Below are 26,489 nucleotides of genomic sequence, written 5' to 3' on the forward strand. Positions count from 1 at the left end.
ATGTCTATCCTCAAGGCTTTAGGATTAACAGTTTCTCTGTGTGTCAATTTCTCACCATGTCCTCTCTTTAAAAGCTGATAGCTTTAAGCATGTGCTTTGAAAATGTATAGTAACCGCTTCATTTATTGAGGAAAGTGCTCTTTTTCTCCCGAGTGACCCATTGACCCTCTTGTAGCAGTGCATTATACATTCCTGATCTCCCATTTTGCTGGTAAATAAATGTCAGAGAAAAGACTGGCTGCAGATGTAAGAGTCAATATCGATCTTATATCATCAAATGGAGGAGATGATCTTTTGTGGGTGTGCAACACTTGGCATAGAGGGGCATCTCACTTAAGTTTCAATATAGCCGGCTCAATTATCGCCACCAGTATGATTCTGCAACTAACAGAAGAGAAAAAAAAAGTCTTCATGTCAAAAGTGGGACATCATGCCATGAAAAACAGGCCTTGATTTCATTGATATCTTGCATTATTTATCAAAATGACCTTCAGAGTACAGATTTCGGTGTAAGATTCATGAATCTGATCAATGTAGAAGCTGTATACATCGGCTACATACATGCATGTTTACTCTAAGGAATCACTTATGTTAGATGAACTCTGCCACAGCTTCCACAGTGGCCCCTCCCTCTATGTAAATGACCGGCCCCTACCTGCCACATCAAGGCTGTACCTCCTTTAAGCACTGCAACAGCTGGCAGCAGATGGAACCTCACTCTAGAGGGAGGAGGGGTTGCTGGGACTTAACCTTGCTCCCACCTTCCTCTTCCTCACCTCATCTCTTGTCTTTTCTTCAACCGCGCCTTTCTCCTCGTAATTTCATCTCTACTCCTCCCTCCTCTTTGCCGTGCTCTTAAAGTGTTTCCCACATCCACACACACACACACACACACACACACACACACACACACACACACACACACACACACACACACATATATCCAACAGCCGACAAAAACACATCTGCACACCTTTTTAAGTGCCATCTCTTGCCCTAATGTCTTGCGTTTCATATCAACAAGGTAGAAACAAGCATCTCATGTCTGCATGAGTAATGGAGTCTGCCTTGTTTTCGTAAAGATACTACAACTACCAGCAGGGAGAAAATGAAGCTCTATTCTTGGTATGTTCACAGATTGACCTCTGAACTCTCTGCCCCTTTGAGCCATGAATGCCCGATGGACAAATTCAGGGCTGTAGGAATTGTTAGCATCACAGAGATGGCTCTTTCTTTTTTATCTGGAAGCATCACTCAAGCTTTTTTTCCCCACTCATTTCTCTGACAGTCCTCCCAGCTACGCAAATATACTGCATGGCTACAGGGGGCTGATGGAGAGAACAACAAAGCTGCACTTACCCAAGTCTGTGTAATGTGATTTGCAGAACTGCTTTTGTCCGCCAAAGCACAGCTCGAACTGAGGCTCGTTTGACCTGCGTAAGGTGTGTCCATTCTCAAGGGCGGCAAAGGCGTCACAAGTGTAGCGGTACGTGATGAAGCCAAAATTATCCCTGGTCAAGAATAGAAAACAAAACGTCAGAGTGGTGCTGTGGGGAAATAGTAACTGGACAGGGGGGGGTCTTGTCTTAGATGACGAACACGCTATTTATATGCAAACGAGAATCAATAAAAGTGTATCTTTGGGGCTCCACAGGCTGATGACTAGATGGATCAGGAGATGCTGTGAAACTGCAAAAGCTCTGTCTTTGTCTTACACTTCTCTGCTCTGAGTTCAACAGTAACAGCGGGGTTTTTTCCTATTACATGAAATCCAGAGGTTAGGAATGGTCAAATAAATGTTCCATATCACCCTAAACTAATAGCAGACTATCATAAAGATGCACACACACACACATGCATACAAAGTCCTGGGGCCTTACCCATCGTCTCTCAGGTTCACTGCACATTCTTCAATTTCGCCAAAGACTTCAAAGCGGCGCTTCAATTCTGTCCGGGTGCAGTCGGACCTCAGTCGCCCCACGTACACCACCCGTCTCTCTTCCTGCTCGTTAAGAGGAAAGACAGAGTGGAGGAAGGAGATTAAAAGAGGGAGTCTGTTTTCCCTTTTCCCCTCTATTTCTTCACAGAGCCCTAATGAATTGGTCTTGATCACTGTGGATACTGCAGCTGACTTTCAACTCCCGTTTTTGTCCCTCTTGTCTGTCTGTCTGTTGTGTTCCTCTGTGATTGGTTTAGCCTGCTTCCTGTTATCTGATATTGCAAGTTGCCTTCAATCCGCCCTGGCACTACAATTCCTCTTTCTCTCTGCAACTCATCAACCAGAGGCAGAGCGATTTTTATCAAATGATGCCGTGTCTTATGTTTGGGGCCCGCTTCTTCTTTTGTGAAGTCTAAAAATAAAGCTTTGGGGTGACTCAGCCATATATCAGAAAAGCCTGTTTCTTTACTTCCAGTCTGGGAGTCAAACTGGGCATGATCAAGTTAATAAGTTAATATTGTAAGGATATTCATATCCAAAAGAAAGGGATCATTAAGAGCAGCAGGAGTGAGCCATGGGGCAAAAAAACATGGATTTCCTTTAACTTCAGAGTACACGGGGGTCATAGCCGAATAATTTAGGAACTAACTGCACAAGGCTGCAATTATGGCGTTTGAGTAGTTTAATTGCATCTGCTAATCATATAATGCAGCACAAGCCTGGAGCTATAGTGTATCACTAGTATTATTTATTTATTCATTCATTTACTTTCCATTACTGGGGCAAGTCCATTGAGACTCGTTGAAATTCTGAATGCTGTTTTGAGGGTAGTAGTAAAATGTATGTAAATCATTTGCCCGGTGCTAAACTCAAAGTTCACCTTTACCCCTTTAGACTTACATAGAGTAGCCGAGAAAGATACAAATTAACTACAGATGCTTTTTCCACTCTCTTTAATGCTTACATACTGTTTGAGACCAAAAAAAAGTATTTGCTGAATTAGGGGTTTAGTTGCTGACAACTGATAAATAGACGGTCTTGATGGCACCCTGAGGGCTGCCTGTGTGTGTGTGAGTGAGAGAATGAGGCAAAAACAGAGTGAGAGAGACAGACAGAAGGAGACACTTTCAAATCCCCGGCCACCCAAACCTTGTTTGACAGCTTGAGCTTTACCGCTCGTAATTACTTGTCTTTCCATCTCTGAAAATGTATGCATGCCAAGCCACGTTTGCATTACTGCATCACTTAATGTGTGCTTCAACAACGGGTGGTAGTAGCCTTACCCCGCTGGAAACCTGAGTGATTTCACACTGAGACATGGAAAGCGGAGATATGGGGAGAAATGTGATATTCACTACATCAGGCTGAATTTTGAAATGGATACAGAAAAATGAAAAGAGCTCAAGAGAATCAGTGTCCGTTTCCTTTTTTTGTCCTTTCCTCCGTCTTGCTCTCCTAGTTTCTGTTTTCCACTATTTTAACATTTTACCCCCGTGGTGTGATTAATAAGAGTCGACAGTGTTTCCAGACGAAAGAGACGTTAAAAATACACAACCTGGAGATACAAGGAAAGAAGGGCCTGTCGCCTGAATCATTCAGGAACTCACTTTGTATGTATTCTTTCAGGAGGGAGACATCTGTGGGACATGGCACTGGGCTGGAGGCTGTCTCCTACTAAGTAATGTGTGTGTCCGTGGGAGGTTTCTGTGTGTTTGTGTGCCACAGCAGTGATTGCATGCAGTCTTTTATCAGCGTCGGCAGGAAAGACGTAAAGTCAAGCACAGAAAAAAAGGAGGAAATTTGATGGCGTTTGTGTCAGTTGACTCACTATTGCTTTTTGCTTTTGCCTCTCTCTCTGCTCGGCCTTTTCAAACTCCCGCTTCTCGTAGTCCCGGCGGTACTCCTCCCTCTTTAGCCTCTCGTGCTGGTACTCCTCGTAGCTGTCATACCTGCGGAGAAAAGGATACGTATGACATCACTGTCCTAGCTCGTCCTCTAAAATTCACCCTTCCTGTTGACGACTGTGAAGAACAATTGCCAGTATTTACCAAGGAGTAGTCCCCTATTTTCTCACCACTGATGGTTGAGAAAGGGGGTTGCGGAGGAAAGTAAATGGACATGCTAATAAGATGTGTCTTCGCCATCGCTATGATTACAGAGCCCGCTGGATAGGCCCGCGGGAGTGCCGGCGAGCAGCGCGGTCGGGGAGCCAGGCAGCTGCAACTGTCAGCACAACTTCACATGTCATTACCTTCTGCTTAGTTGGGGCTTCATCAAGAAGGAAAGTGCAACTCCCCCCCCCCACACACACTCCAGACTAGCACAAGACGTGTCCGTTAGGTTTTCGAATGATGAGCGACTCTCGGCCTTGTCGGGTGTCATTAGGCCCGTGGGTGCTAAATCAGCTCCGAGTGCTGAGATGGTGTCAGTCTCCCTCTCTCTTCCTGCACTGTGACAGTACTTCTCTGCATATGAAATGGTCCCCTCTGCAGTGGCTCACGAAAAACTACAGAGGCACTAAGTTGAATAAGCGACATTATACAGCTGGGGTTAGCGTCAAACTCACGAGTGAAGTGTGAATGTGCATCAGTGGGATTTGGGATTCTTTTGTCTGTAGTCCAATAAAACATGATCAATTAAACATATTTGCCCTAAATGTTTGTCAAGGGCCCCCCTTGTGGATGGGACAGGCTGCGAAAAAGCTTTAGTCTTGATGTGAAAAGGGAATCACAGAGAAATCAAACTTATTTCTGAGTGGTGACAAGGGAAAGTTACTTTCACTGCATGTGTCTATAGCGACTGTTATTCAGCCATGCACACTATACTGAGGTCTTTTGAATTTTGCCAGGCAGTTGCTAAGAATAAACATTTGTCCTAACCTGAGAAATGCGACTCAACAAAGGTTAATAATAGCATACAAAATTGGAGGTTAAATAATTCATTTAAAATAATCACCTTGGCCTGCGGCTAAGAGGAGATCGAGACTGAGGGTGGGGGCTCTTGTGAGTCCTGGAACGAATGGTGCTTGGATCTGTGTTGTGACGAGACCTGTGGGAAAACAGAAAATGTTAAATATATGAAAATATGCTTTCGAGCAACACCTAGGAATGACGTTCATCTCACATGAAAATGTTTGAATAAATCATACTACATACTGATGACTCCTGCAAACCTGTGACACCTTGGTTAATTTGTTCTTGGCATTGAGAACTAAATTAACCTCTTTGATATTCATTAGACCCATTTAGATGTTAAAAACTGGGTTAATTCCAGATGAAAGCATTCTGTTTTCTCCTAATCTATCTTAGTGCCACAGTAAGTGTGCATGATTTTGTAGAGAATAGTTATACACACCTGAGCTAGCACATACATGTATCTGCTATCTATGTTGTATGAGGAAATGGTCAATACTGTAGGCCCTAGCGTGTATCCCTGCACTCCATAAGCTTCTGATGCTTAATTATTGAAGTGTTTCTGAAGAAGGAAGGGCTGAATGATGGAGGGAGAGAAGTTTGAAAAAACTCAGCGAAGCAAAAGAGTGCCAGTTTGGAAAGATCGAGGATCTTACGCTGTGAAACTTGAAACACAGAGAAGGGATTTTGAGAATTATTTTGCTGAAATTCTATTTATCTTTTCTTGCATGAAAATATAACAAGCTTCTTGTTCTGTCGATTTCAAGACTCCAATCCCTACACAGTGTTTTCAGAAAGCTTGTCAGTGTCAGATTCTGATGGAATGCCTTGAGACTATTACCGTATAATTTGTGAGCGAGTTGATGTAGAGCACAAGAACAAGGGCACCGAGCAGAGCAAAGTGATTCTATTGGCTCTCTGGAGTAAACTGACCTTTAAGTAATCAGGCAAACAAACTGAGTCACTGCAGTGGAGTCCTACACTGTGAGGCACTCAATGAACTACTACTGACAAACTTAATTTACTCACATCCTTCTCAGTAACTACGGTTTGCCTCTGTTCTTCTACCAAAGAAACCCCGACAGAAACCCCCTCAGCTCTGATCAAAGAGAAGCATGGGAAATGTAGTTCTCACATGGAGATATGATGATAGGAGTCTCTTTTGAGAGGGGTTTTGAGACTACATTCCCACAGCCTGGATTTGGCTTTCATCTCTGGGGATGTAAAAGAGGAGGGTTTGCCACTCAGTAAAAACAACAGCTGCCGCTTAAAACAATAGCCCCAGCATCAAACCAAAAACAGGAGCATGCGAGGGAGCGAGTGAGGAGGGGGGTGAGTGTTCAGAAGACACTCAAATAACTCCCTGCCTTGAGTTTAAAACTCATACTTTTCAAAAGTCCAGTGCCTCTGGCACGTTTCATGTTCTGGGTGTTTTCACTTTTGTTCATTGTGTGTTGTTTAATGGAGATCACACCAGTCAACCAATCGTTTTCCCCCATTGTCACTTCAGAGACATTCAAATACCACCTGGTTTAAAACAGCAGAATTTGGTTAGTATAGCAACTGCAGATAATTTGGTTAGAATCAAATTCCACAGCTCTCTCACCTGCTAAATCTCTTTGTGGAACACTTGCCAAATCTATCCTGCATTTAGTCCAGGCAAGGCAAAGACTAGCAGGAGGTCAAGAACCAATGCTGAGAGTCTTCAGGGTCTATCCTTTCTGACACCAGCTCTGACGACTGATCAGGCCTGTTTTACACTCCTAAGCTAGATCCCCTGCCAGCTCCAAGCCCTGTATAAACTGCATGAGTGGGGAGCAGCCAAAGCTCAGCCAAAACAAGCGGGAGGTTTGTGTGTGAGAACCGACTTACCAGGAGGAGGGGCGTCTGTCAGGTGAGCTGGAGAGGGAGCGCCTCCGGTAGTGCGAGGAGGAGCTGCGGGAGCCAGAGTGGGAACGAGAACGGGAGCAGGATCCGCTGCTGGTCCAGCAGAAAGGCCTGCTGGGCGAGAGGAGGAGGGAGGAAGGTGGGGAGATGGAGCCTCGTGAAGGGGAGCAGCTGGATGGTGGGGAACAGGAGGGGGAGCAGGGGGGGCAGTCAAAGAGAAGGTCCAGAGGGGTGCCCTCCCATGGATAGAGGAAGCGACTCTCACGGCCCTCACCCAGCTCTAACTCATCTTGGAAGGGCAGAAACCCTGGGTGCAGGTAGCTGGAGCCAGGCAGCCTCTGTGAGTAGGAGCCATTCTCTCCCTCCGCGAGGGTCTTCGGGGCTGCAGCCTTACTTGGTTTGCTGCCTGGTTCTCTCTCCTGGCCACCCGGGCTATAAAAGGCTTTTAAGGGGGGGCCAAAGTGCTTGTTGAGTTCTGCTCTGATTTCCTGGTCACACAATAGCTTCCGGCTGATGGCAGCAGAGTGTAGTTGGTCCCAGTCAGTAGTGGCCTCTTGTGAGGGCATCTGGGTGGTTTGTGTAAGGGTCTGCTTCCCTAACTCCTGGACCCGGGCTGCTTCTCCGTTCACAGAGGCAACATTTAGCTGCTTAGCCAAAGGACCAGATGAAGCTGATGATGGAGAACAAGAAAATGAAGATGATGAAGAGGATGGTGGAATTGCTGAGTCCTTACATTCGACATGCCTGTCCTCCACTTTGCCTGTAGTAGGCATGGGAGCAGCGTTGGCACCTGAGGTGACCGTCATTTCTGCTGCTGTAGTCATGGTAACAGTGACTGTGCCGCCGTCCTTCTTAGTGCTAGCTGATGCTTGGCAATAGTCATGGTCACTGTAGCTACGGGACGCCGCCCGCTTATTGTTGCTAGTGCTGCGATGCTCCTCATGGACGCCCCCCACAGAGTGTTGGGTGACCAAGTAAGGTAGGGTGGTGGACGCTTTGCTCAGCTGGGCATAAAGCTCAGTCTGTTCGGGACCCTTCCTGGTGGGGCCCCCGCCTGAGGCACCTGGGGCCGGGGCCAGAGCGCCGGGGCCCAATTCGCTCAGCCTGGCTCTTTTGCATGCCAAGGCCGATGAGGAACATGAAGACAACTTGGTTTTGAGCGATGCTTTGAAAGGATTCTCTTGACTGGCTTTGTGTGGGGGCGTGGTAGGTGGTGTCAGACCTGCAAGGGGAGAGGAAGACAGAAGATGGTGGAGGGGCAATAAAATAAAAATGGAATCATAATGCAAACGTCCCCAAATATCCCCCTCTCCCCCCTCCCCTCACTCATCTATAAACTCCCCGGTCAGTTTATGGACAGTGGACACAGATACATGCCTGATTAAAATATTCACTTTCACTTGGCCTAATCCTGATCTCTATTTTATTGCAATCTTGACAGATTAATGTAATGCTTGGTGTAACTTAATACGGTGGTGCTGTAATATGGATGACTTGCCATCCCCTTCCTCTCTGACCTTGGAAAGATTTCTTTTCATGAAAAAAAAACATAAGACAAAACCGTGTAGGGGACAAATGCAGCCAATGAAAAAAAATGTACAAGTACATGTATCACATCTCTGTCTGCCTCACATAAATGTCTGCACTGGACAGCAGCCAATTCATCTGAATAAAACCAAAGACTTTTTTATCGGTCTGAAAAAAATAAATCACTGACATGATGTTGTGCATGTTAGATTACCCAGCACCATCTCCCTTTTCTGTGAAACAATGTAAGAAGATATGACACAACGCTTAATGTACACATTAGCATGCCTGGTGATGTCCCATGGCGAGATGGCTGCTATGTATGGAAGCACAGGAAGTTTTGGCGAATGGGTTGTCATTCTTCTCAGATGGCATGTCCCTACTGCCTGTGACCCCCCTCCCCCCATCTTTCCCCACCCTTCTACAGATTTACAACCAGACAGATGGCAGTTATATGGGAAGTCCTGAGATGAGCCCACTTTATAGCATTGTTAATGCACTCACACAAACAGCCGCCACCATTACTCTCTCTCTCTTCCCTCCTCTCCTTTAGTCTTGTATTCTCCCTTTTTTTTCTCTCTTCCTGTCTGCCATTTCCCTGGATCAATCTCTATTTCTCCCTTTCCGTCTCTCAGCATCCTATCCTGTTTCTGTCCTGACAGAACAAATGTGTGCACACACACACACACACACACACACACACACACACACACACACGTCACTAACAGTCTCTCACTGGAGTCAAACTCAGGCACTTTGAAACACCTACGCTCCGTCTTTGCCTTTCCTATAATGCACATCATTCTTCCCTCGCTGGTGAATTGCACCAAATGACAGCTATTAGTATCAAATCCAGTGTTAGAGTATGCATGTGAAAGACAGCTTGGCAAAGAGAGTGCAGGAGACTGATACATAAATATTCAACTTTCTGAAACCATTTGCTGTGTTTGGAATGCCTGATCCAACGGCTTATCATCCTACTTATTATCTGAATGTGTCTATGTAGGACTGCAAGCCCCCACTTCCCTCTTTCCCCACTTTTCTCCCCTCTTCTCTCAGTGCTGATAGTGATATCACTATATTTACACTGTATATAAAGTATATATATATTATATATATATATATATATATATATGCATTATGCCAATGAAAATTAGTTATTAAAAAGGAGAAGGGAGAGAGGGAGGTGGGGGGTGCTACACAATGCCTGAAGAACTTCTGTTTCACCAATGAAGCACCATCTGTCCAAAACAATGTGCACGTTAGGTCATAAACTAGGAGCCATTAGCGATGGGGGTGAAATAAATCAGAATTAGATAAATATGTGCCTCTCAGTCAAACTTGCCAGTGATGGATGAGCCGCAGACACAAACACCAATCATGTTGCCACCGGAGAGAAAACAATGAAGCAAGTGAACAAGACAGAAAGAAAGAGAAGGGTTTTATAATCTTTTTTTCTCATCCAGCTGTAAATTGCAAGAAGACCTTGGAGCGAATAACAACTCTGCGCTTAAACAGTTGATCCGGCGGTAAGCCATGCAAATAGCAACACACAGATCACCCAAGTGTCATGAGATACAGTAATTAAAGACAACACGGCAGCACAGGGTAAATCTATTAGCTTGGCAGAGATTAGGCCAGAATAGTCAGATCCCAGGGGGCCTCACTGCCTGTTGTAGCCTTTACTGTACTTCTCTGAGAGCTGTCAAGAAAATGCACAGCTGAGCCAACAGTCCAAAAGTTGATTTTGTTTCAACATCATTTGGCTCAGTACAAGATGTACAGGTTCAACTGATAATTACTTTTATCTTTCTATGAAGCAGTAACCACTACTACTACTACAACTCATCATAAAGGCATATAATAATATGTCACTGGCAGCATTTCATGGAAAGTTCCATCAGTGAGTTGTCTACCTGCCTTGAAGGTGCTACTCACCTGGCTAACTTCCATCTGGTTATCAGTTACACCACCATTATCTTTACTGTAGTCGAATGTTAACTGTAAATCTGCATGTAACTCCGGACCTCAAAGCTCTCACCTCCGCTTACTGGGATCTATATCCATCTGTCTCAGGCAGCACAAGACTCAAAAGCTAATCCCTAAGTCGGAAAGGGGCTCAGTAACCTGGAGCTTTCTGGACTAATGACATTCCTGCTAATATTCAATCCAAAATTTACTCAGAACAGTAAAGTCAGGTGAAGGGCTTTATTTGACCGTGTAAAATGGATGCAATGGAACAGAACGGACACCCAGGATTGGCCACAGGTCAATAAACTCACCCACGTGCAGTAAAACAGGAAGAAATATTAACCATGCTTGATTGCCCCAGAGCCTAAGCAGCCCTGGTCTTTCCCTTCTGTAGGTCTCAGGCGGTGTCCCCTTTGACCCCGAAAGCTTATCTACACAAAAGGGTTAAACATCACGTTGACCGCGGTCAAAAGGGACAGATGGAGACTTCTTGGGGTCTGATGTGCCACACATTTTCATCCCTCCCAAGAGATAAGTAGAAGGTGCAGGGGGCGGACATGAGGTATGTATGAGGACAATTTCCCCTGCTGGTAATGGGATACCCAAAGGGGCCAGTGCAACATCACACAGTGCGAGAGGCTAAGGGGCAGCCATTTTGTTTTTATTGACCTTAGATGATTAATCCTGGGGAGAAGCCGGGTAATTACTGACATCAAGAGAGAGAAAGAGAGATATGAGCCCCAATACTGCAGCTTTTGCTGGCATTCTCTTCATTTATGTCTTGCAATTACCTTCTGCCTATAGCTTTCTTCTGATACAGTTAACTATAACTCAATAACACAAAAGGATGATGTCAATAATTATGCTGAAAAACCCCTCACGCTAGAAAACAGCATCCTTTGCATACAAGTCTTAACATTGGAAATTGACTGCCCAGTCAGCTGATTGAATTACCTGTATGTCTAGGGGCCTAAGGAAAGGACGGCACAGATCATACAGGCAAAACTGAATTACACCACAAAACCAATTAAAACAATCACACTGCCATTTCAATTTCCCTATGATGTGTAAGCTAAGTAAGCTGTTAGTCAGAGAGCATTAGGATCTGATAGAGGAAGAGGAAAGCGTATTAACTCTTCAGTAACAGGGGAGGGGAGGTGGTGGAGGATGGGAGGGGTTTGCTAATAAACCCTGAAGAGATTGGAAAACCTAATCAATACTCAGGTACATACTATGCCTTCCCCTTGAACTCTGAACTGTGATGGAACTATCAAGATTAAGTTAACGCATTTCTAGCTACAACAGGGAGGTGAGACTTTTTTATAATAATAATAATAATAATAATAATAATAATAAAACTACATTTTAAATAATAAGAACAGTGTTCTTACCTGGGGTTCCAGCAATCTCCACACTTAATGTGCGTTCAATGGTTTTGTTCTCAAACGGTGATCCCTTGTGGTCACTGGAAGACAAAAATATAAATTGCAACATTTTACTTGTCAGGTGAACGTAAGACTTTAAAAAGCTTTTGTGATCTAAGAAATGGAAATGAGTCACAAAAAATGCCTCAACTTGGATTCTAGTCTATATAGTTTTCTTTGGCTTTGGCTGTTTTGTTTTTGTTGTTGCTTTTTGCCTAGAATAACGTGGAAAAACTTCTCACACTTACTTTGGAGACTCTGGGGTCAAAGGAAGTGGCAAGGTGGTTGGTTTGGCTGCAGAACACAAAGGAGCATGAGTAATTATTGACCTAGGTACAACTCATGGCAGAAGAGAACAGGTCCACATTCTGCAACAATTATTCTCAAATTGGCTGATTAAATGTGATTATTACTACAAACACACCCATACCTGGTTAGAAAGTCTTTCTATGAACACTATTCTGAAAAGCCTATCTTTTTAGATTGACCCCGTTTTAACAATTTATTGTCTTAAGATAGACTGTCCACTCTGTGAGGCAGGATGAAGTGATGGTGCGTGTTTCACAGGTGTCTAGACACAGACATACCCCGCTCAAGACAACAAATGGAATAAAGACATAAAGAGACGATGCCACAAACAAGACACATGACAGTGGGTGAGCCTCTCTCTGGACACACAAGTCATAAATCGCATGCACCAACAGCAGGGGAGGGGAAAAAAAGGAAGAAAGGAGAGTCAAGGAAGCTTGTGCAGTTGCCCGAGGCTCTGGCTGACTTGTGCTCCAGCTAAGGGAACGTGGCTTTAGTAGCACGACCTAAAGAGCAGCACCCGGGCTCTGAGTCTAAATGTACATATTCAGCACACTCAGCTCAATCAGCCAAAGACGGTTCAAGGGGCGACTTTATGAATACAAGACGTACAATAGCAAGACAAGGCTCGCCCCTTTTCCCACCCCCTCCTTTTTGAAAAATCGCACTCTATTTAAATTTAAAAGAATCCCTTTGGGACTAGCAAAAAGCATTGGCTAGCAGGCTGTTTGTTGTAATTGTTTATGCCCTCAGAATGACTGTTAGATTCAAATTAGAATAGGGGTTAGTTATGAAGTAAAACTGGGAAGTGGTTAGAGCAGGAGAGGGAGAAGAGAGAGCAGAGATAAGGCCAGTGGGGGGGATGCAGTCATGATTACCTAACAACAGGAGGCCCTGGTCGTCGGGGTGCTTGCTGAGTGCCTGCCTGTGTGGGTGCCCTTGCCCTTGTATGATGCAGGGAGGGGCGGGCTCTGCAATTCTAGTATCTGGGAAGAGTGGGCTTGGTTGGCCCTGGGAGAGCACCGCAGTGGGGCTGCCCATGACATGGTCATCATCATCATCATCATCATCATCACGGTCAACATCCTCCCCATAGAGCCCTTGGTTTAGCCACCCAAGCTCTAGTCCAAAGCCCATGTCTAGCCCTGAGTCTTGCTGGTTAACCCAGCTCTCTAGGTCTAAGGCCAGAGGTGACAACAGGGACCCTAGGTCAGGCTCTTCAAGCTGACATACTCCCCGGTTTCTACAATCAGTGGTCCCTCCCAACTCTTCCTCCTCCACCTTTGAGGGAGCCTGTGCTGGGCTCACAGACCTCTTACCTGCTGATTTGCTCTGAATGCTGGGTAAAGGGGTGATCTTAGGTGGGAGTAGGTGAGCTCGATATTGTGCAGGCCTCTGTTTGGAGGTGAGCAGCTGGCTAAGTAAAGGGTGCCCCAGCTTCTCATCTCTTTCCTTAATTGTCACTGTGATGTACCTATGAGGTGCACGGCTAGCGCCACTACCTTTCTACGGCCTTGCCTGCCAAAGCCCTCACTAGCCTGAGTGGCGCCCGCAGCCTCTCGGCAATGCTCACAGCTGTGACTCACCTCTCGGGGAGGGAGGGAATAAGAATGCATATACCTAATAAACCTAGCGGCGGCCAGGCGGCCCACATCGCCTGGCGGCCTTCCTTCTTCACTGGGCGACCCGTGCTCCAGTTTGGGGCGGGCATGGCCGCAGGTGGAGGTTCTGTGGCCGACAGGGATAGAAGCACCCTCCGCCTCCTTAACCCCGGCATTGTGAGTGCAACGCTGCCACTTCCCAGCCCCAACACCAGCCACACTACACTCGCCTGCAGCCCGGCTCTCACCTCGCTGGTGATGCTGCTGCAGCGGCTGCTGCTGCTGCTGCTGCTGCTGCTGCTGCTGAGATGGTACAGCTGACTTCTTCTTGGAGGCGGTGGAGGAAGAAGAAGAAGAGGTTGATGAGAGGGAGGAGAACGAGGATGTGGATGACGAGGATGGCGAAGAGGAAGAGGAAGAAGCACCAAGACCCAGGCCACTCTTGTCCCTGCTATTGGCACCCCCCCAGGTGCTCTTGGCGTCACTGGCTTTGGTGTGGAGCAGGATGTCATCGGTGGCTGTTAGGTATTTCAGCAGCTCAGAGCAAGGCCGCCTCACCGGGCGGTTCTGTTGGCTAGAGCCCCCTCTTGCTTTGCCATTCCATGGGCTCTCCGTCTGCCCAACGAGATAGAGAGAGAGAAAAAATTTATTTAGTTTGCTTAAATAAAAAGTTTTACTCAGTTGTGAGAAATGTTAAGTGTTTTTTTTGGCACAAAATCAAAAGTAGAAGAGATGGAGCCAGAGAGAAGCTGAAAGGGGGACTCAGACAGCCTGAGCACAGTGGTTGCCCAACTGTCTGGGAGGCGATGTTGGGAGTGCGGTCCGCCCATCATCTTAATTGCGTGGCCCTGCGAGCACCACCGCGCCACTCTGTACCATGTCCTCTGGGAGTCCTCATTCGCTGTGCTCCAGAAATGGCACAGTATGAAAATAGACTATGTGAGGAAGGTTGACGCACTGCATGCGCAAACATAGTATGCACAACACACACAAATCTGAGACTGTGTTGTGTTTACCACACAATATGATCACATACAGATGCTTTATACATTTAGAGGATTTTAAGCACTAGGGAAAGCATAAAACATAGATTCCCCCGAAACAAGAGCACATCATCAAGAGCTGTAAGCTGTATATAACACTGAACATTCAGTATGTCACGTTCTGACATGAAATGCAAACATATTATACCGTCACATACTTTATTTATTCACATTCATAAACCCATTTACAATGACTAAAATTAATCTGAACCAACCCCACCCCTTTAGAAAAAAAATCCTTTTGAGAGCCGTTTAATGAGAACATCAAGTCTGATATTTTGATCTTGTCGTCTCAAGGCATCAATCTCTCCCGCAAGAGTGCCTGTCGATGTTTTTTTTTTCTTCAACAGGCACCATACCAAGGCGGATAAGTGGTGGAGCTAATGAGACAACGGTGCCGATGCCTCGCCTGGAAAGCCCAACAGCAATCAGCTTGTTTTCATTACGAGATGGACCCCTGGGATAGCAGACTAGAGCAGTAGTCTAACATCTCCTAAAGGCGGCCACCAAAACAAGAAAGTGTGAGAGGGAGAGAGAAAGAGCAAGAAACCAGACAGAGCAAGAACAGAGTGAAAGAGATGAACAAACACTAACAAAAATGTGTGTACAGGAGTGAAAAAGCAGCAAGGCAGCGCGTGAATGTGTATGTGTGTGTGTGTGTGTGTGTGTGTGTGTGTGTGTGTGTGTGTGTGTGTGTCCCTACCTTGACGACGGCAGGTGGTGGTCTGATCCGGTGGTTGCCGCTGGCTGCATGGTTCTGTGCCTTGCCACCTGTGTATTGATTATAGCTGAGCTGGGAGTTTGCGGGTGCCAGAAGGAGCTTCTTCAGCTGTGAATGGACCCAAACAGAACAAGAGAACGTGGTGAAGGAGGGGGAATTGAGCGTGGGTTATGCAGATTACTATTTTCTTTCAATTAGACAGCCTGTGCTTTGTAATGTACAACCAGAAGAGACCAATACTGCAGTTAGAAAAGATAAAAAATAACTGACATATTTAAAAGATTAGATGCACAGGAGGAAACAAAAAGCATGACTTGTTCTGCATGTGACAGAACAAGTCAAGCTTTTTATTTCTTCCTGTGCAGGTGTTTTTGTGTACACAAAGCCAGGCTTCTCTAATGTGATGGAATAAACACACTCGGGCATGTGACTAAAGGTCATTTGGAAGGGACCTGCATGGAATAAAATGGACTATACCTCAACATAACATTTTAGGTCAAAGCTTTTAAGCTAGAAATAAAATAACAGCACAAAGGTAAGCTGACTTCTTATCGAGAGATCTGTCTTTTTGCCAAAAAAGAAGACTTGGGCACAGAGGGATTAGATGAGACCCACTAAGAGTAGACAAGATGAGATGGATTTCTATTCCTTCGATACTTTCATTATGTGCAGGCTTGATTTGAAAGCACTGTGTCAACCGTAGTTGGCCCCACCACAATGTTCATATCATTGAATTTGCGCCGCAATCGCACTCGTTATGTAATTAGCACTGAGCAGCAAACACACTGATCCATTTCCATCCCTCTTCACTGCATCTGCATCTCTGCACGCTCTCACTACACATACAGTGAATACATTGTGGCAAATGTGGCAGACTGTGGATTGGGCACCGCCAAATGCAGAAGTCTAACAGACAAATGGCCACTTTTGGTGCCCAGTCTTGTTGAAGAGTCTTATCTGGTGTCTGCCATACACTGGCACAAAAGCAACAGTGTACGCAGGGTTGGAGGTCATGTCTTGGGAATAATATGTTTTGACCCTTGGGTGGTGGTGATGGGAGACTCTAGAGAAGGATAAGCTGTTGGTCTTACCAGGGAAGGCTCCTCAGGCTCTGGGGTGCGTGGCGAGCCGTCAGGGGAGGAGGGACAGCTCCGGTCACTGGCATTGGTCACGTCCCCATCTGCCAGGGCCTCAAACGAAGGCAATCCGTCCTCATCCACCGGGATGCTGTCCAGCGTCTCTGTAAGCACTGCCAGCAAGTTGGCCTCATTTTCTTCATCTATCTTCTTGGGGGGGGGGGAGAGACAGGAAATATAGGACATTTTAGTCAGGAGAGGAGAAGTTGCATCTCGTTTTTTTACAGTGAAGTAAAGGTGGTGGGTGGCTGCATACAGGCTTTCATTGTTATTAGACTGGGAAGATTTTTCTAAGAAAATGTTTGCAGCAGAGCTGGCTCTATTTTGGCAGCCTTTTAAAAAACAAAATTCCCTCCCTGTGCAAGTGAGTCAAGCCTGTCACTCATATTTTAAGCATGCAGCTTACTGGACCAAAATAATATTTCCCCCAAGAAACCCATTACCAGGGCTGACAAGAAGCAAGTATCTAGGGATGACAGGAACGGGTCGGGGTGCGCTGCGGTATATAGGGGTTTGTGGGGGTAAAGGAAACAATGAGCGTATGTTGACTGTCCTCTCTCCTTCCCCCACAGAACTGACAGACGATCGGGCTTGCCAACAAGATGTTTGCAAGCAATCCTCACATAAGGCGAATTACCACCCGCTAATGCTAAATAAATGTGATATTTTTAAAATGTTGGAATGACAGCTGATGTTCACAATGGGCGGGAATCTACCATCAACATTTCATGAAAAATAAAGCTTGTTCTTGCCACTCAGCTCCTCTTTGATGTATCAGAGTTGTGTGCTTGCTGCAGCTGGCTGTTTAATGGTAGAGATTATAAGTCTGTGTGTGAGAAATAAAGAGAAAGAGCAATGAATATATGGAGATGGATAGTAACAGTGAGGGAGTAAGGGAGATATGAGCTGCCAACTATCGACATTGAAAGTTCGCTGGTGATAATAACTATGCATGTGTGTAGAGACAAAAACTGAGAATGGATATTAAGAGTGAGAGTAACACAGCTTGTGCTTGTGTGTGTGTGCACGGGTGTGCCTTTGCACAGTGACAAGTGACAAAAGGAACTGTAAGTTCCAGGGCCATAAAAGCCCAGGGGACTTTAAGATAGCGGAAAGATAAACAGCATCGTCACCTCGGGAGGTTCTGTGGCCAGCCCAACAAGAACAAATCCCTTTATGCACATGGCAGGATTATCATCGCTCGGCAACGGCGTCTGGCCATCATTATGCCAAGGGGGCCACCAACCTCTCAGATACCAGCACTATACCTCAGAAGACTCAGATTCCCACATGCACAAAATTTACCCACCCACTTGTTTCTGTCTATCCCACTGATTTTACATAATTACACACCCACCACGGATGGCACTTTTGGAGCAGGTTTGGATTTACCAATGCGATAGCGGCCATTTTAATGGTTCCCCCCCTCCAATTTTTATTTAAAGATGACACAGATATCGTAGACGTTCATTTAGCTAGCTAACAGTGAGGAAAACGTTAATCTGATGTTCATTGAGTAGATTTTCTCCTAACAACATGAACACTCAGTCATTATTAAAAAATGATAAAGGGGACATATTTCACAGAGATAACACGACGTAGACTGGGGCTATGCTGCATTGGCAAGCAAATGCCTCGCAGGAAATTGCTCTGTATGAGGTGGCATGCTGTTTAATTACTTGCAAGGCGCTTCAAATCCACTGTGCTGGAACCCTATGCTACTGAAATGTCCCCCATTTTCCAGCATCCCAAGTTATTACCTGAGCACTAAGCGGGTAGGTATTAACCGCTAATAAAGCCGGAGCCTTTTCTTAGCCCAAACATATATCATCGCATGAGAAATTGAAAGTAGGATCATTTTATATTATCACAAATAAGTCTTTAATGAGCCAGCCATCTGTTTAGGTCCAACCTCACCAACTATCTAAGCAATGCTGTATTTGGGTGGGGCTTTATTCACCTCTCTAGAGTCAGTTCAAACCTAAATATTCTGTAGAAATAGCAGCCTGTGGCACAGTGTGACACTAGTTAGATTAAAAGTTGAGAGGGCTGTGCAAGCTTCATTATGTTATGGTTTGGAAAGGATTGGGGAATTTCTGAGGCTGTGGCAGGCTCAAATGTAGCGATTTCAATCCTGTTTCAAAACCCTCCACCAATTGGCAAGCTCCCACTGGCACACTGTATCCCCGAAGATAACCCAGAAGGGACTCTCATATTCTGAAAGAGACACTTGTAAAACCCTGAGTCGTGACGATCATGCTACAGCCGCTGCTGCGGCTCTAGTAGAGGCACTCATAGGCCAAGTGGGGATTTGAGAAACTGGGGTAAGAGCAAACCTCAGTGATCGTTTCTACCCTGGAGAGAGCATGATCTAATACCTCTGTCCAGGAGGGCAAGCTTTTTTATGCCAGCCTAAGGACCCCACCTTGCAGAGTTTCTGCACCAAATTCAATCTACAACCAATGACTCACTTGCCCCTTGTATATTTATAAACAAAATCTCGTGTGTGGGAGGACTTCAGGAGCTATGGCACCCAAAGGGGGTGACGCCGAGATAACCTGGCAACCTGCTGACGGCCATGTCCACTTATATTGATTACTACAGCAGCTGCTGAGAGGAAAAGAGGGCAGGAAGAACAAAGAGAGAAGAGAAAAATTGTCTCGGTGGGAGCACTTTCTCGCCCATCCCGCTTAATGGACCTCACCGAATTAAAGAGATCTTAACAATACTGGGCTAATTGTGGGATCACAATATATTAACCCCACTCCAATTCTAAAGGGGGCCATTTTGTGGTGGTTTTATTCGAAATGCTTCAATTAGCCATAAAACATGTTGGCAAGTGCTGGCAGAGCTCCTCTTCCCCCTCCTTCACCCCAGCTTCCCCACGTCAGAGAAAAAGAAAGCCAACTCCAGTCGTTCATTATTAGGTGAGGCCCTTTTGTTATCAGGCAGGCTGTCTTTGAGGTTGTCCTTGCCTTTAACTCTTTTATTGAGTTCCACAGCACAGCATTGTGTTCTAGGAGATACTATTCACACAGCTGATAATAGTAGGTGAAGGTGCTGTTTTAAACAAACACCTACTTCTGCACACCGGGGCAAATAGCCAAATTAAATCTGCTAATTGCTTTTTGAGGATTCCAAGCTCCTGAGCAAATTTTCTGGGGATCAACTTTTAACAATCTTTTCAGGGCAATGCATATTTACATGCTAAAACGAACCAAATGTGTTGTGAAAGTGCCAGAATGATAGACCAAAACACTTAATAACACTAAGATGAAGTTTCAACAGACTAAACAGCCCTGCCGTTATCTCCAAATGAGAGGCAGAACATGTGACAGACACTCTGGATGTGGGAAGATAAAATATCTCCCATTAAATGGGTCATCTGGTATTTAAAGTACTGTTTATTCTCACTGTCTCTTTTTGCTCCATCTTTCCTTCTCTCTTTCTGCAGATAGAGGAGTAGCATCCAGTTAGTTCAGACAGAAAACATTCTTAATAAATTGGCCCCCAAATTGCATAGCGGGGTTAAATCTGTGCCTTGACAATTTAATTGCGTTGCTTCATCTCAGTCTTTTATTTTTTTCCCTCCGCTTTCTGCTCTGTCAGATTTAAAAAACATTCCCTAGGATGAGGTTAAGCGACTAGCCAGACCTTCTAATCATGGCACAATCACAAATTGTGGGGGGATATGTGCGTGTGGCGAATGCAGCGGTGGTGGTATCAAGTTGTCACATCTTGACTCTGCCAAGAAAAGCAGCCTTGGATTTGATAAACAAATAATGTCATTCTGTGTTATTACCCCCGGCCCCTAGATTTCAGAGGAAATAAATCAACGTCAGCCTTGCTGTTAAGGCGTTAGTCAGGCCTGACAAGTCGGCTGGTCACACAGGCACAACATATGGCAGCAGAGAAGGAGGGAGGAAAGAGAGACAGGGAGGGTAAGGTACGGCATGCCGGAGAGACAAATCATGGCAGCAGCCAGAGACGTCTGGTCATTTAGCATGAGCTTACTGAGATGGAGAGAGGGTGATTATGGCCTATACGGAGCGATGAAGCCATACATAACACTGTTAAGTCCCTCTCTGTGTGTGTGTGTGTGTGTGTGTGTGTGTGTGTGTGTGTGTGTGTGTGTGAGGCATCGGTGAAACAGTCTGATGATGTTCCAAATCATAAAACTAAATGTTAAAGCTTAAATATTGGTCAGGGATGTGATTGGCTCTGTAATAGTTTTTTTTTTTTTTTTCGTTTTTCCATCCCACTACAGAGTCAATAGAAAAATCTTGTTTTTCTGGAACAATTTTCCAAGCAAATGATCCTATGGACTAGATATCGAGGGTCTCATGTTCTGGACATAATACTAGTGGCCAACAATATATTCTCCGTATTCATTAACAGGATGCATCGTCCCTCTGTCTCTCCTCTATTGTCACCACTGCAGGTTCAGTATATATTCTAGCTAATCATGATGATTTGTGTTGTAAATTGCTAAATCTTGTATCTCTCTAAATGCAGACAAGATTGTCCAATCCAAGCTGATTTTAGGATTCTCCATCCTAGCTAAAATACCACAACTGGTCTTGTGATAATCTTTACACCCTGGCAGAAATTCACTATATATAGAAACGATTCGACCCATCAATGTGGACCAGGATGTGTGTGTGTGTGTGTGTGTGTGTGTGTGTGTGTGTGTGTGTGTGTGTGTGTGTGTGTGTGTGTAGAGATGATGCATCTCCTGGGAACCATTTGAGACTGTTAGAGCACTATCAGATGAGCTGATGGGGAAAGAGAGAGGGAAAGAGAAAGTGAGAAGAGGAGCTGTGTGTGTGTGTGTGTGTGTGTGTGTGTGTGTGTGTGTGTGTGTGTGTGTGAGAGAGAGAGAGAGAGAGAGAGAGAGTGAGCCAAAGAGAGAAAGAGAACTGTTACACATCCTGACACGGGCCAGATCTGATTGAGACACCTACCCAAGGGATGTTAGCGGTGCTGTTCTTTCTAGTTCTCCGTGGAAAAATCCTTTGACCGGTAACCCTGCTGCTGCTGCTGCTGCAACTAACCACCTGAACTCTATCACACATCTGCTGAGATCAGCTGAAGCTGTCACATGCCTTCAGACACACCAGGTCCTTACTTTGGTCTTACTTTGGGTCTAAAATCATTCATTTGTGTACATTTTTGCGAAAAGAGCACACAAACAGAAAGATATGCAATGGACCCCAGAGATCAAAACACCTGGGGGTGACTACCCAAACCAACAATGAAACATCATCCTAACATTTTCATACAAAAAGACTCACACTTTCTTAAACAACTATCCAAACAACCGATAGGATCACAGGGGGGTTCGGTGTGTCCTGGTAGATCCTCCCTATCTACAGTCCTGCCCCGAGCTGCTGCTGTTTTCCTTCTACAGCCGTCCAACAGATGGTCCAAGCAACCATTTGCTTACACAACAGAATCACACACCACCGTAATGATTGGACTCACTTTTTTGTTTTGGCAGCGACTTCCCAATCAGCTTGGCACGAGGAAACACTGATTGCTGTGATTGCTCTGACTCTGACTTGCTATGATGGTCACAACAGAAGGGGGTGGAAAACACTGATTTGGAGCCTCAAATAAGGAATATTCAGCTAGATGCTGAGATGGGATGACGAATGGTGCTTCCCTCTGCTTTTTTTCGCCTAATGGCATGCAAAAAGCTATTTGCTTAAGTCGGCAGCTCTGAATGTGCACCACTAAGCAAGGGGCCTTTGAACATACTGTTACACTGTTGATAATGTGTTGGAGGAACACAAAAAGGGGAAAAGAGTGAGTGCAGAGAGAGACAGGACAAAAAGAGGCATAAAGACTGTTTTCAATGTCCATCTTGCTAAAAGGACACTGCCACATTACCTTGCTGGAATGCAAGTCTGCCATCAGTAGTCGTAGCTGTCCATAAAACAATTACACATGCACAGAGAAGGCTGGTCACTTTGGATTTGACATTTAGATAGATTTGCGAGGGGAGCAGAATGGACCAGAACTTCTTGTTTTTTTCGCACGTTATTATCCACTGCTGACGCCACCTTTACGCACAACCCCCCCCCTGACCTTTTAGGCCCTGCCAAGCCCATTGAGGGTTTGTGGCGTTTCATTTGTCACAGTAATGTCTTTCTCGAAAAGATGCCAGCGCAAAGAGAGCCAGGGTACAGTGGACAAGATATAGTGGTCTAAGGACGTTTCAAATAAAAGGTGTGTTTCTGTGTCATAGTCCTATTGTACATCTTTGCGCGCATGTGTTTGCGCGCATATGATGGGGTACGCAATATCACACATTTATGGTAATTGAAATGGCAGAATATTTTGGGGGAAATGCAGTCAATTTGATTCTGCGGCAAAAAAGGTCACCCTATTCAATTTGCACTCAATGCCATACATGGTGTGAGAGAAAAACACATGAAAGCAAACAATCTTATCAAGGCCTTGCAGGCTTCACCTCTTAACCACTGCAAAAAGCTATTTGCTGATTACTAAATAAACGCATTATCTTTTACCTTGACTTCTATGTGTGCGAGTGGGTGCCTTTTTTCACTCCTTGATTCAGGTAGGAGGCTGCCACTGCAGTGTATATGCCTCTTATCCCTTTGGACTTTGTGAGCATGTTATCTGAGCAGTATGTCTTCACGCACACTTTCAAGTGCGTTCAAGCAGTGGTCAAACACGCAGGACTTCACAAGCCTTTGCATGTTGTGTGAGTGGTAACGACGTGGGGATGCACCTAGCTTTACAAGTAAAGAAATGAAAACATCAAAGAAATAGTGCACTTAAGTCAATACAATCCCAAGTCGTTGACATGAGGCAGGGATACTATGAGAAAGGATGAGGGGTGTATGAAAGCTCTCCGAGTCTCTCTTTGTAGCATCAACATCGAATGTTGAGCTGTATTTCATCTTAATCTAGGATATTTTCTCTGTGGAATACTGATTGTGTTGCCTTTAGTTTGGATAAGCTCGCCTTTCACAGCTTACATTTGGCTGAGCATGGTCACCACACCTGCACACACTACAGTACTAGAGACTGTGAAATGTCTGCCAAATGCAGAATGAATGGTCACTGACCACTTCATGATAAGCATCCAACACTTCAAATACCTTCCCAATCTGCCCATCAAGTTATTATAAAACACAGCCATAAAGCCATATGACAAGAGGTTTGACTAGCCACAATATAGCCTGAAAATGGTCTTCTGGAAAGAGCTGATTAACAAGCAGACAATTTTAGAGCTGTTGACTTCCTGAGGTCAACAGCTCTGTGATTGTGGATAAATGCAGCAGATTTATCCCAGATACACCACTTCAAATTTCCCAATTCACCTGATATAAAACATGCTTGCTATAGGTGTGCTTGAACCAAATAATCCTGTTCATGTGTACAGCAAGTACTTAATACTGATTCAGGACTGGGTATAAACTCTAGTCTTTTTGGACCCCCACCCCATGTCTATATCTATCTATGACACTGCCATTTCCTTAAGACAGACTTATCTTCTAATCGTATTCTACACCATTATATTCATACATGCACGTTTTTGTTTTACAAAAAGTCGAGTGGAAGGAATGTGTTGTATCTGCAGTGACCAAATGTCTGTAAAAGCTTCTGCTTTCAGTTCAGGAGCTACTGATTGGGCAGCAAGTGAGTCATCCAAGCATCCAGTCACTCATGCATCAGCAGAGCCTAGGAGAGCCTCTTGAACTATTTGAGGCATGTGCAGACTTAAATACTTCAGGGGGGAAATAAGCTGGAGCTATAAGCATGCAGTGCACATCATAAAGCTTAGTTAGAATGGGGAGGTTTTTTTCTGCATGGACGACAAAGCTCTTAGACTCTCAACCAGGGATAACTAGTCCTTCACATGTACAGTACAAGATTGCAGTGCACATGGCCAAATATGTGTTAAAATTATAATACAAAAAAGACTCAAATGTACTTCAAGAAAAGCATCTTGACTCTCAACTTGACTGTGCTACCTGCTATTGTGCAAAGCTAATCCGAGCTAATTTGGAGAGCAAGTTTACACCTTGTTTTTGCTGACCTCTCATTCAACTTCTCACCTTGCTGCAGTCATGTACAGGTGTACTCAATGACATCCCTGTCAGGTGAGTCTACAGGTACAAGAAAGCACACTTCTGACCACACCTAAGCACCAAAGGTCAAAGATGTCACACCTTTTACCAGAGAGGGCAGTTAAACACTTTAAAAACTTTTCAGTCTGATTAAGTCACTCTTAAATGTCTGCCAGCTCATCCCATAACTGCATAATTTCGGGGGTTTTTAACAAATTGCTAAAAAGACATAATTTTCCTCTAAATTATTAGTTATTGATTAGAATCAACAAAGTTATCTGGAGGCTGTAACACAAATACACACAAAGATTGACAGAATATGGCAAACTACCAGAGAAGAGCTAGCCAAGGCTACTGCCACTACTGGGCTGGCTGGCACAGAACACACACACACATCTGGGATCGATTGGCCTTTCCTGGAGAGGGGAAGCAGCCTATCGCCCAAGACTGATAGCGCTTCACCATAAATCACGGCACTCACTGATTGAAGGCCTCTCTCCAGCCCCTTCTTCTCTCTCTCTCTCTCTCTCTCTCTCTCTCTCTCTCTCTCATTTTTTGGTCTGTTATTCATACTGTTTTCTTACTGCTGGCTATCGCTTTTACTTTTTCTTTTGTATGCCTGTCACTCTGTTATCAATTAATTTCATCTCTATGCAAACACCATCTAGCGCAACCTCTGTCCCTTTTCGCTGCATGAGCAGAAGGAATTTTAGGAATCCACTGTTTACACCTTCCTCCCACTCCAAAGTGTACACTATTAAATATTACAAGGAAGTTTGGCCTTATCACATAGCATCGTTGCAATATGTTGCCGTGTGTGTGTGTGTGTGTGTGTGTGTGTGTGTGTGAGAGAGAGAGAGAGTGTATGACTTGTGGGGAGGGGGCGGTGGATTATTGGCTTAGTGTTTTGGCCAGGTTTAAGTGAAACAACCCTGAAAGGCTCTTAGTGGAGATTACCCCAGGTACTAAAAATAGTCATTCCCACCCAATACACACGTGCGAAAACACTAAACAGAAAGCGATCATAGTGTTGTGTCTAGTCAGAAAAGACCACTATCTGATCTTTTATAGGGTGTCTCAATTACACAAAAGACACACAGATAAAACACATTGGTGGCTGGAGTGATGATGGGTATCCCCTGGGGGCAGGGGATCAGCTGGGGCAAGAACACCAAACCATGCCTCAATCAGTAGCAGCCCATTGGGAACTTGGGCTGAGTGTGTGTGTGTGAGTGTGTGTGTGTGTGTGTGTGTGTGTGTGTGTGTGTGTGTGTGTGTGTGTGTGTGTGTGTGTGTGTGTGAGAGAGAGAGAGAGAGAGAGGGGAGAGAGCTAGACATGCAGCCAAGTAGCCACCACCAGACCAAAGGATGTTCCCTTGCTTTTTTCAAAACATTCCCTGAGGGGAGTTTTTTTTTTTTGGCCATATCCACCCACCCTGCTCACTCTCCCTCTATTTTTTTCAACGCGCTCCCTTCCACCAAGTGATTGTTGGAGGCCAGACTATATTTGTTTAGCCACTGCAGCTTCAACTTCAACTTCCCATCAGCCAGAAAGAAATGCTTTGCCTTGGGAGCTAAAAAGACAGAGGGAGGAAGGAAGAGAACGCGGGGGGACATGGCAGAGAGCAGAGCCCACAGTGTTGCAGGGTGGTGGGTTGAGAGCTCTTGTTGTGGAGTGGATCTGACAGACGCTCCAAGATGACACAGGCTTGGACAGCCTTAGTCTGCATCTCTCTACTATACGTCTATGCCTACTTGTCTGCACGCCCTCTCATTTGTGTATCTTGAAACAGCATCGCCGCGGGTCTGAAAGCGTGGTTTGCCTTTAGTTCGACAGTGATGGAGGATTTCTTCCATCAGACAGTGCAAACAATGTATCAGCACAGTAAACTGAAGGGAACTCGAGATGAGGAGAGT

General features: G+C 45.0%; 1 protein-coding gene across 4 annotated transcripts in view; it reads right to left on the bottom strand.

Moving 5' to 3' along the window:
* ppargc1a (peroxisome proliferator-activated receptor gamma, coactivator 1 alpha) overlaps positions 1-26,489 on the bottom strand; it is a 35,152-nt gene that overhangs the window by 2,087 nt on the left and 6,576 nt on the right. The window contains exons 3-13 of one of the 4 annotated variants that reach the window (XR_013503528.1): positions 16,426-16,620; positions 15,317-15,442; positions 13,819-14,185; positions 11,909-11,954; positions 11,628-11,701; positions 6,724-7,960; positions 4,895-4,987; positions 3,768-3,888; positions 1,881-2,002; positions 1,360-1,511; positions 656-854 (exon numbers count right to left, since the gene is read on the bottom strand). Coding sequence is in view for 3 of the 4 variants with exons in the window: in XM_078276107.1 (XP_078132233.1) it covers positions 1,360-1,511; positions 1,881-2,002; positions 3,768-3,888; positions 4,895-4,987; positions 6,724-7,960; positions 11,628-11,701; positions 11,909-11,954; positions 13,819-14,185; positions 15,317-15,442; positions 16,426-16,620 (2,533 nt within the window). In the remaining variant the exon portion in view is untranslated. Of the gene's footprint in view, positions 1-655; positions 855-1,359; positions 1,512-1,880; positions 2,003-3,767; positions 3,889-4,894; positions 4,988-6,723; positions 7,961-11,627; positions 11,702-11,908; positions 11,955-13,589; positions 14,186-15,316; positions 15,443-16,425; positions 16,621-26,489 lie in introns of those variants that run through there. The other 3 variants (XM_078276108.1, XM_078276107.1, XM_078276110.1) reach the window with 3 other exon arrangements.

The sequence above is a fragment of the Sander vitreus genome, chromosome 19 (genome assembly GCF_031162955.1).
Source record: "Sander vitreus isolate 19-12246 chromosome 19, sanVit1, whole genome shotgun sequence".
NCBI lineage: Eukaryota > Metazoa > Chordata > Actinopteri > Perciformes > Percidae > Sander > Sander vitreus.